An 11,413-nucleotide genomic window follows, 5' to 3' on the forward strand; every position below is an offset into this window, starting at 1 on the left:
CAAGTACTGTGCTAAGAGCGCGCACTCAATATATGCTTTCTGGTTATTTTACAGAACAATCTGTTGTTAAAAGCACATTAATCCTACTACCATCTTCAGCCCTCAAGACTTGAAACCTGCCAACCTATTGCCTGGAGACTCCTCTGGGCTCCGAGGGAGGGATATAAGTCTGGTATCAATTATAAACAAATAAAAAGAGGCTGGGGTGATCATTAGAAGTTGAAAAGCAGAAACAAGCAATTAGAAAAGAGCAATGTGCCATTCCATTGGTCTTTTTTTTTTTTTTTTTTTTTTTAAAGATCAGAGTAATTGTAAGAAAAAAATGAGTGACTGAGAGTTGTGAACCATTGACAATGTACATTCACATGTGTATTTCAAAGCGTCTTTAGCTTAAGACATTTCAGTTGGAAACAGCTTGCATTCCAGCCATTTTCTTCAAAATATCACTTTATATTTTACTTTTATAAAAAAGATACTTTTAGAAAGAGAAGGTCAATGGCACCCTCTGATGAGACACATTAACCAAGAAGTTGTGACTTCTTAGCCTTCTTCAATGAGCAACTCTGCTCTGGATATGTAATCAGAATGGCTACACCTTAGGTGGGTGATTTGAGGTTACTACTTAAAATTGACTTTGTTTAGTCACCAAGAAATAAGTAGCCTGTCTGAATGAAATCTAGATTCACCCTGTGGAATAACAGGCCAAACTTCAGTTTCCATCAGTGCCCCTCATGCTGTGACACTTTCCCTCCGTGCACCTCTAGGAAGGTAAGGGAGGAGATTTTTTTGAAACCCTTCCTTCCCTTAATTCAGACTTACCAAGTGAAATTCATTGAAAAATTACCTTATGGTTAACAATATTTTAGGGCTACTGGGTAACAGAGGAACACCAACTCTATTCAAATGTCCACAGAGGCTTATATTATCTAGCTGCCATTGGCACCCAAGATATTTATAATTTTGATCTCAGTTCATCTGTGAGACAGGAAGAAGCAGTAACTTTTCTTCCTTGGTCTTGCAGAAGGACAGCGATTCCTTGGTCCAGGAAAGTAAATACCAGTGTTGGATTAATAGCTCCCTTTAGCCTAGCCATTGTATTCATGATCCAGGAGATTATATGGGTAAAGATGTTACTGGTGGACTCCACTACCTAAATCACAGGTCCATCAAAAGCAGTGATTTTGCCTTAGCTTCTATCTTCTTGGACTGTAGTTTGACACAGAGGACACAAAATATTTGTGGTTTCCTGACTGTGGAAAGTAGTTATTGATTTTGCAAGTCTGTCCTTTTTGTGAAGTTGCTTTAGGAAGAGAAAATTGGCTAATAACATTCATTGAGAGCTGACTGTATGCAAGTAACTTTAGAGGGACACAAAAGAAAAAACCCAAAGTGCCCCTACTGTGAGGCTGCATGAGGGTGTCTTAGAAAGCATAAAGTGAAACACAAATGCAGAGTGACAGTAAGGAACTTACAGTGTAGGTCAGATGGGAGTGAGTTTTATACAAGTGGAAAACACACAGGATTACTTACCAGGAAAATTCTGGACAATTATTACTGTAAGAGCAAATGGGATTCTTGAGTACCAAAATCAAATAAAGCAATGTTCATTGGATTTGAGTGGAGTTGATTAAGAAGGGCTTCCTGGAGATTTGAGGGGCCTGGATGAGTAGGGGAGTAGGGCAGGAGCATTTGCTCGAGGAAGCTCTTCAGGGGAATATGTCAATTCTTTTTACTGTTAAGCAGCTGGGGTGGGGACGGGGAGGTTTAAATATAGGATAGAGCTTGTACAAAACCATCTTGGAATTAATAATAGAGATGAAAAGAGAATCCAGTTATCTTGTCCCCTGGGCTGGGGACCGGTGAGAAAAGGCATTGGTACCTGCAATGCGCTTCATCCAGGAGGCCTCATCGATGCCCAGGTTATTGTTGATGATTTTCAGAATGTTGCCCAGGATGAGACTGAGGTGTTCAGAGGTGACCTTGGTGCAGCACTGCCCTGTGCTGGGGGGCAGGTTCTCAGGCCCCCTCTCCCACCAGTAGGACAGGTAGTTGCAGAGCATGGGTAAGATCACCTCGATGACATGCGGCATCTCTGTGTACCGTGCCCCTGACTCGGCCAGGTCGTTGATTTCCTTCATCAGGCCTTCCAGCTGGGGGATGTCAGGACACATGTCTTCCACCATGTCTGGCATCCCCAGAACTGATCGAGAGGAAGAATAAAGGGACAGAAATTCAAAAGCACAGTGGGTGCAAGCTTCTTTCTCTCTGCCCCTCCTTTCCTTTGGTCTTTAGAAATAAATTTCCAGAGCTTCACAGCAGTGAGCTTGGATGTGGAGTGGCTTTTGTCCTCCAGCTGTCTGTGAACAGACTGCAGCTTCCAGAGGCTGCATTATCTTCCTAGATGTCATGTTGAGGTGAGGTTAAAACAAACCTGCGGTTAAAGGAGTACAGCAGACACAAGGATGAGGGATAGTTAGTTCCTAAGACTACCCTGTAATGAAGCCAGTCTCTTGGCTTCTCCCTCTTGGCCAGACTGCCTGGGCCTTAGTGTGTCCCCTGCAGGAAAATGAGGAATCAGAGGAGAAAAGCAACTGATGAGTGTTTAATTTCAAGTTGTGGTGCCATTGCCTGGATCATATCTGTACAGCTTAAAAAAGGAAAAATAAAAGTCCACTCATCTAACAGTCCTTCAGCTGGACCAGAAACAACAACTTTCCATCCAGCTGGAATTCTCGGGGGGGAAAGCATCGCACGTGGACTGATTTCTGGCTTCACAATAGAAATGATGGATGACCTGAGGTGGCTTGATCGACTCCCTGTCAATTGCTTAATCCTTTTTGTTTCCAAGGACTGATTTGTAAGGAATCGTGGGAGCGCTATCTTTTCCTCACCCTGAATGATTGAGGGTGCTGCTCTAGACAAGGACATATGGGCTGAAGGATCAACAGACAGAGTTCAATATTCAATCAGGCAGGGCTGCCAGATGCAAGAACTGTAAACAGAAAAATCCAGGGCTTATCTGTCCTGCTTTCCATAAGGTAAAGGACACTCTTTCCTGCAAGACAGGAGGAAGACTGGAAGCATCCTGAAGTTCCTGACAGGTGAGAAGATAACAAGGGCTCTGAGTGGAGGGACATGGACAATTCTGAGTAAGAGCCACAAGCCCAAAGCTTTGCATACACACCCACTGATCTAACTGCTTGCTACAGAATGTGTCTACTTCATCCTCAGGCCAAACTTCTCACACTGGGGTAAAAACATCAGGCACTGAAGGAGCTAGGCAGTCTGGGAAGTCACAGGAAAGATGTGGTGTGTTTTCCCAGTACATCAGTTCCCTGGAAGATTTGAGGAAATTATTTTTGATATTTGGAATCAAATGCAAAGTTCTCATACATTTCCAAATATAAAGCAGAAGACTGCAAATACAAATGTATGTTTCGTGAATTGGGTTACGCCTGCAGGCCCTTTGCCATTGGGATTACTGTTGGATTGAGGTCTTTCTTCTCTAGATTTTCAGGTTTTATATCCATTGGAATTGAAGGATTAATAAATAGGAGAGGCCATACCAAATTCCTTGGCCTTTACGAATACTGGTCAATTGAAAGGGACGGTCTCAGTTTCTCTCATGGTTATACTGCATGGAGCAGAGATACAGACTAATCCTGGCTGTCTTGGAGAGAATGAATCTGCAGCTGAGACAAGTGGTTCTACCTGGACAGGATGTGCAGTTGTAAAGCAATGGATCCCAGCAGCCTTTATGCTATGGGATAGCCCCGGTGAAGCACTATTACTCTTTCCCTAGTGATGACTTTTGTTGCTATCACTAGTGCCTTTTGGTAGATAGAAGGCTAAAAATCTCTCCTCCTTGGATGTCAGGAGTGGACCAACATCTTTTAAAACCCAGACAATGGAAAGGGATTAATAGTATGAAAGCCAAAGAACCCTGAACTCTTGTGATTTGCCGTAGAAGGAAATTATGGGTCAGATATGGTCATTTGCAGAGAATGAGTCTGTCCTGCATCTCGCAGCAAGAAAACAATGGTCATGGGTAACAAGAACATGGGAGTCTAGAGAGACCCTTACAAACAACATAATTTTACACACACACTCTCAGAGTACAGAGGTAAACACAGGGAAGTCAAACGTTCTACCTTGAGGTTCTACACACAGAAAAATGCCATTGCCATAGATGCAACTGAAATTTACAACTATTTGCCACGGGATTGTAAATGATAAGGCTCAGGTGTGTTTGTTTAAACGTCACATATACAATACATCATCATGAACACTTTTTGCCTGCTGCCTAACGAAAACAGCGTTGCTTAAGGTTGCTGCGTTGGAGCCATTATAATGACCTTTAAAAGTTATTTATACGCAATTGGTCCTTGAGTGGAACAAACATTTGTGATTCAGGTGTTTTGTACTTCAAATGCCACAGCATAAACCCACAGAATGAATTCTGAGTGAGTTGCTAGAAAAACAGCCTCAGCTGTGTCCTCTTAGAATCAGACACAAGATTGTGAGGGGGGAATCTTTAGAATCATTGTCCTTTTATCTTCTAGATCAATGATTCTCAAAGTGCGGTCCTCCTACTGCAGCATCAGCATCATCTGGAGACCGGCTAAAAACGCAAATTCCTGGGCCTCACTCCAAACTGACTTACCATATTAGAAACCCTAGGGGTGGGGGCTCGACAGTCTTGAACAAGCCTCTTGGGTGATTCTGATGCATGTTAGAATTCAAGAACCACTGGATTAGACTGTAAAGTCCTGTGTGCCTCACCTTAGCACCTCTTCTTTTTGCAATACAGATGGCTTCCATTAGAATTGGAATAATCAACCAAAGAGAAAAAGAGTTCCAATAGGGTACAGAAGAAAAGCAAACTGACTGGTAATAGGATGCTTTGGTCTATCTAGTGTTCTGAGTAATAGATCACTGCCACCCATAACCAAGGATGTAACTAGTTTTGAATAACTGGCACATAACAGTATTAAACTTTTTCTAAGTATATCTTAATAATTTTTGGATGAGGAAGAAAATGCACCAGGATGTTATAGGGCATCAAAGATACGAATCTGAGTAATTCTGCTGGCAAAGCATCAAGTGTCAATTAATAGAGATGCCCAATTAACTGAAGACATGATAAATCAGTTCATATTGTATTTCTAAACCACAGGCTCACATCACCTGTCATCTTAAACATTCTTCCCCGCCCTTTGTTTCTCAGACCACTCACTTTGTAATGAATGAAGTCTACCTTCTTACAGTTCATTAAGGCATCAGTCATTCTCTGACTCTAGATAAACTTTTTAAGAGCCATACACATGGTCAGCATTCACTCTTCACTGAATCCAGTGATCAAACACATGGGCTCAGGGGAGCTGGACCCAGAGTCCCATAGTGTGTCACTAATGGATAAAGGACTGTGTCATCTCCAATTACAACCTTGTTTCTTTACTTCCCTTGGAGTATGCAATGATGGGGAGTCATTTTTTATTTATGAATATGTCTTATTACATCAATGTAGAGGTGTATAGAATGAGAGGGAAAGAGCACAGTGCAAGAGACTAATTCCCCTCCCTTCCAAAGCCACCCTAGGCTTCCCTCTATCTTCCTCAGTTCATAAAGGCACAGGAGCAGGGCGAAACATCCTCATTGTGCCTTTATGAACTGAAGGGCAGAGGCAGTTTCTCTCTTTTCCCAGGTGAAGCTCTACACAGTGCTGGTACAGAGACAGAGATATACTATTTCTCAAGTCACAGTTGAAGCAGAATAAATGTATAAATATCCAGAACTGTCATGACTGGGCCCCATGTCCCTTTGGAGTCAGGGAGCAACACCTGGGCTGGCATTTGCCTGGAGATGTCACAGCTCCTTCTCAACTTCACCAAAGTCTGCTCTGTTGCTCAGCTTCCACTTTGGTGGAAAGCTAGGACTCATTTGGAATCAGAAGTGGGAAGAAAAAAAAAAAAAGGTCGGAAATACTTTTTTTTGGGCTAGTTTCAAAGGGAAGAAAGGGCGAAATGAGGCTGAAGGGGTTGAGGAAAGGTTAACTTCCAGATTTCATATGGGACTTTGGAAAGTTGAGGCATCTTGGCAACGTTTCTCTCTTGACTAGCTCTGAGAACACTAGTCTCCACTGTATTCTAGTTCAGTGAAAGATTTTTATTAGTGGCCTTATCTGAATTGTCCTGGTGATCATTTCTGGGGGGCAATGTGCTCCTCTTACCTGAAGTAACAGGAAGCAAGTGGGAGTAAAGCTGCCATGGCTTAGCACTTCACATCTTTAGATGAAAAAAACAGCGGTGGCAAAGAAAAGTATGGTATGAGCCCTTTCTCGCTCAGAACGCTTCTTCCTTAAATCTCACGGCCGTTTGAGAAAGGGGGCTTGAACTAAATGGAATTGCCACCACGTTCAGCCATCTACTGGTAGTGTATAGCAATATTTTAAGAAAACATTGGTTCTGAATAGAGAAAGTTCTGGTTGAAAATAATTTACTGTGGCTTTTTTCCCCTCAATATTGATTAGCCTACAGTTTGGTAATTTTTGCTTCAGAATAGATGGAATCATCGCAGTTTTTTCTAGTTGGAGTCCAAGCTTGATTCAAGGCTCCTACTTGAAGCTCCTCTATCCTATTCCCTTGTCCTTAGGCAGGATCACAATTAACCCAGATACAAGGACCCTCCAGAACTAGATTTACAACCTGCCTTGGATTTTAGTTCCAGGATTATTCTACAAGACAGGTGGAAAACTTTTCTGTAGAGGGCCAGATAGTAAATATTTTAGACCTTGCAGGCCAAACTTTCCTGCCTCTACTCAATTCTGCCACTGCTGTGCTAAAGCAGCCGCACACCAGATGTAAATAAGTAGGTGTGGTTGTGTTCAAATAAAACTTTATTTACAAAAATAGGCAGGGGCCCAGATTGGCCCTGTGGTCATAGTTTGCCACCCTGTTGTGGAACCTAGTGTGTCAATACTTTTGCTAAGAAATACTCTTTCTTGTATAATTTCTCTTCCTTCTGGTGCTTTTCTATGTCTTATCTTCCGCGAAGATGAAAACGTGTGGTCAGCATCTTTAGAAGCACAGCCTCTCCATGGACTGGAAGAGTATAATTAGGTTATTAGTGTGGAGGCGCACCTTCTGATGCCACTCCGGAGAGGGACTGCAAAAAAGGAGTCACATACCCAGGTGCAGATGGGGAACTGAAACCCAGAGCAGACAAGAGACCCTGAGGTCTTCGGATGGAAAGGATTTCAAAATCAGCAACACTGACTCCTCACTCTACAGAAGAAGACATCAAAGCCTAATCACAACAAAGCCTTGCCCAAGCTTTTTCCTCCAGTAAGATGGAGACCTGCAACCTAGTCCCTAACCTCACCTCCTGGCTCCTCTCAGACCAAGAAAGCCACAGTGCTGCAGGACTGCTGCTCCCTGCCTGTGTGGCTCCCCTCCTCTCAGCACATGAAATGGGTTGATGACCTTTGTGGGGAGATACTTACTAGACCTCTCCCTGGGGGTTTTGGTGTTGAAGACCGAGAGAGGATTGTAGCGATTAAGGGTGGGCTCCAGGAATGCCACTGGTATGGCAGCTGCCAGCGAGGCCAGACATTCTCCAAGGGCAGGGCGTTGCCTGGAAACAAAGAAGTCCATTTAGAAGTGTTGCCCCCCACATGCTGGCCCCATGCATTGACGGACCAGGCCTTCCCCATAGATTAATTCATGGACATCCCCAGGCACTAGGCCCAGCAAGGTTGCATGCACTTCTTCCCCTCATCTTTCTCTGGACACTAACCAACGCTCTCACTACTTAGATCCTAGCTCTTTTTCTCTCTCTCTTTTTTTTTTTTTGAGACAGTCTCACTCTGTTGCCCAGGCTGGAGTGCAGTGGCGCAATCTCGGCTCACTGCAAGTTCCACCTCCCAGGTTCACGCTATTCTCCTGCCTCAGCCTCCTGAGTAGCTGGGACTACAGGCGCCCACGACCACACCTGGCTAATTTCTTTTTGTATTATTTTTTAGTAGACAGGGTTTCACTGTGTTGGCTAGGATGGTCTCGATCTCCCGACCTCGTGATCCACCCGCCTCGGCCTCCCAAAGTGCTGGGATTACAGGCATGAGCCATCGCGCCTGGCCTAGTTCTTAACTGGTTAAGATGATATAATACACTGTGCAGCTTTGTCCCTCTCTCCCAGCATGTGTGAGAGCAAGTTCTGCTGCTGTCCAAATTGAGATGCATTCCCCTCTGTTCTCAAAAAAGCTTTGAAATCTGTGTAATTTCTCTGTGTCTATTCTCTGCTATGGATGGAGCCGGTGTCCACTAGTGGGAACAGTAGGTAACACACCAAAGCACCAAAGAGACACAAAAATAAAAGACCTGCCTTTTAACAGAAACAATAGGTCCTAAAACCTACTGCTTGATTTATAGGAGAGACCTCAAATAACTGTTACTCCTGTCCCTCTTTTGTACAAATAGTTGACTGTCCACCATATCTTAAGGTCCGGTTTTTAAGTCTTTCTGTGAAGCAAGCAGACAAACAAAAACAAAAGGCTTGGGATTCTTTGTTCAGAGTTCAAGTTCTCCAACTGAGAGTACTTACACTTGCCTGCAGGGTAACCAAGTCTGTAAGTACAAGGGATGGGAACTAACCTTTGGCTAGTCAAAGCAGAGTCAGAACTGCAATAAATTTTCTTCCTCCCAGATCTGGGCTTAACTTTGGGTTTGTATCTTATCTACTGCTAGTGAGATAACACAGTGATAGAGCTGGCTAGGAGGGCCCTGTGCAGGGACTGACAACTGTTGCTTTCTAATGAATGAGAAACCAGAGGCATCTCTTTCCCACCCATCAACATCTGTCAGCCACTCGCCCATATCTAATCACAGAGAGACTATGAACCTGACTTGCAAGTTTCATGTGATATCAGCTCCCAGATACGAGGGAGTTTTTTCAAACAAACCAATAATGGGAGCCCTTTGTCAGATCATGATACAAAGATAATAGGTGAAAATGCAGACAACAGGTCTATAATTAACACTCAAGTGGGACCAGGCTTGGTGGCTCACGCCTGTAATCCCAGCACTTTGGGAGGCCGAGGCGGGCGGATCACGAGGTCAGGAGATCAAGACCATCCTGGCTAACATGGTGAAACCCCGTCTCTACTAAAACTACAAAAAATTAGCTGGGTATGGTGGCGGGCGCCTGCAGTCTCAGCTACTCGGGAGGCTGAGGCCGGAGAATGGCGTGAACCCGGGAGGCAGAGCTTGCAGTGAGCTGAGATTGCACCACTGCACTCCAGCCTGGGCGAGAGAGCAAGACTCCATCTCAAAAAAAAAGAAGAAAGAAAAAGACTTAGGTGGGAGGCTTACCATATGCAAGCCCTCACTCTGCCTTCCTCTAGGACTGATCAGCCCAAGTCAAGCACTGATGCTGTGCATATGAGCTCATGAGCAGAATCCCTGGGAACTGAGAGTGCTGGGCTGCACCTCGGGGAATGTTACAGGATCATCACACGACAATGGCCAGCTTGAGAAAGGGCACTTAGAGACAAGAGCCAACACTTGCCGCATTACTGTGACTCTGTGGAAGCAGAAGGGCATCCAATTCTTGTGGGTTTCCTTCAGCTCCCCACTGAGACCTGTGCCCAAGACTATGTGTTAATTGCCTGTCACTGTGACAACAGCCAATAATTCCAGCAGCACCAAGAAGCTAGAATGCCAAAAGCCTAGATTGTCTTAAAGTGGATAACAAGTATTTATTATGGGGAGGTTAGGGGAGCCTTGTTTTTTTTTTTTTTTTTTTTTTTAACTGAGAAGTAAACTAGATAGTTTTAACCTTAACCTTTGTCCTCCAGATTCATTCTCATTAAATGCAGGGCAAATGTAGAACCTGTGTTCTATATTGAACTCTAAATCAACAACGTGGTCAAATAACATATCTGCATGGACTAATCTTAAGGATTAGAGTCAACCTGCAGCTTTGTTCTAACAGAGAAATAGACATACTTGAGTTGGATTAAAAATATGATCTTGGCCGGGTACAGTGGCTCACGTCTGTAATTCCAGCACCTTGGGAAGCCGAGGCAGGTGGATCACGAGGTCAGGAGTTCGAGACCAGCCCGGCCAACATGGTGAAACCCTGTCTCTACTAACAATACAAAAATTAGCTGGGCATGGTGGCGGATGCCTGTAATCCCAGCTACTTGGGAGGCTGTGGTAGGAGAATCATTTGAACCTGGGAGGTGGAGGTTGCAGTGAGCCGAGACTGCACCACTGCACTCCAGCCTGGGTGACAGGGTGAGACTCCATCTCAAAAAGCAAAGAAGAAAAGAAAAGAAAAGAAAAGAAAAGAAAAATTATGATCTTAACTGGTCTTGAAAGAAATGACAGCACGAAACTATGATGGAATCTGCAGACGGCAAATCTGGGGGTATACAGACGTGTTCTGCTTGAGATATAAGATAAATCTGCTGAACTAGAGAGGAGGAGGAGGGAAGGGTGAGTGAGTTGGCAGAAAGCTGTGTATTCCTTCGAAAACCCACCCAGTCTTCATTCAAGTTACCAAACATATTTTAAAAAGTGATCTTTCAAATGACTATAAGAGGAAGTGAATATATGCAGTTTTATGTTTTATCTTCTTAGGCTTGGATGATAGCCTGCTTGGCTATGAAGCATTTGAGCCAATAACTTTAAAATCAGCCCCAGTCAGCAACACTGGATTGACAGGTCCTCAGTCAGGCAATCTCTTCTTAGCTGATGGCTCAGTCTTGTCCTTTGGATGAAGGTTTGCCTGCTAAAACCTCCCCACCCAGGACTTCTCCAGAGGGAGAGTGGAAGCCCTTGGACAAACCAATCCTACTGTGCCTTGTGTATCAATGCTGCGCAGAGACGGAGACTGCTGAGACGCAGGTGCTCTCGGGGAGGCTCTCACGAGGCAGCTTCACTTCTGAGCAGGCCCCAGGCCAGGCCTCTTCCCCCGCCTTTCCTTCTCAGCATCTGCTCTTCCCCGATTATTTCTCTTCTTTACTAAGCTCCAGGTGGTGGCCAGGCATGGGAAGAGGGGTATCATTTTAACTTCAGACCTGAGTTGCCAACTCCTTTGGTGACAACTGAGGATAGTGAGTGCTTCCACACATCAAATACAGGCATTCACGAGGGGCAATTTTTTTCAGCTAAGAGTTTTACCATCTTTACCACAGTGGCCAGTGAGTAGAAATGTGGTGTTTTCTCTCTTCGGTCTTGCTTTGTGAGTTGGAGGAAGAAATGAGGAGATAAACTGTGAAAGCACAAGGCCACAGGGAGGGCAGTGGTGAAAGAAACCTGGGTGAAAATCAGGAGTAACAAGGGGTGAGATATGAAATCTGATAGTTTTTTTTTTTTTTTTTTTTTTTTTTTTTTTTTTTTTTTTTTTTTTTTTT

At 44.0% G+C, this 11,413-nt stretch overlaps 1 protein-coding gene across 1 annotated transcript in view; it reads right to left on the minus strand.

The window, feature by feature from the left end:
* The window catches only part of RYR3 (ryanodine receptor 3), a 580,605-nt gene that overhangs the window by 86,682 nt on the left and 482,510 nt on the right, over positions 1-11,413 (minus strand). Inside the window, exons 65-66 of the mRNA XM_017857433.1 lie at positions 7,502-7,632; positions 1,880-2,200 (exon numbers count right to left, since the gene is read on the minus strand). Of these exons, the coding sequence (XP_017712922.1) occupies positions 1,880-2,200; positions 7,502-7,632 (452 nt within the window). The remainder of the gene's footprint in view (positions 1-1,879; positions 2,201-7,501; positions 7,633-11,413) is intronic.

Source organism: Rhinopithecus bieti, unplaced genomic scaffold (assembly GCF_001698545.2).
Source record: "Rhinopithecus bieti isolate Rb0 unplaced genomic scaffold, ASM169854v2 scaffold_44948, whole genome shotgun sequence".
Taxonomy (NCBI): domain Eukaryota; kingdom Metazoa; phylum Chordata; class Mammalia; order Primates; family Cercopithecidae; genus Rhinopithecus; species Rhinopithecus bieti.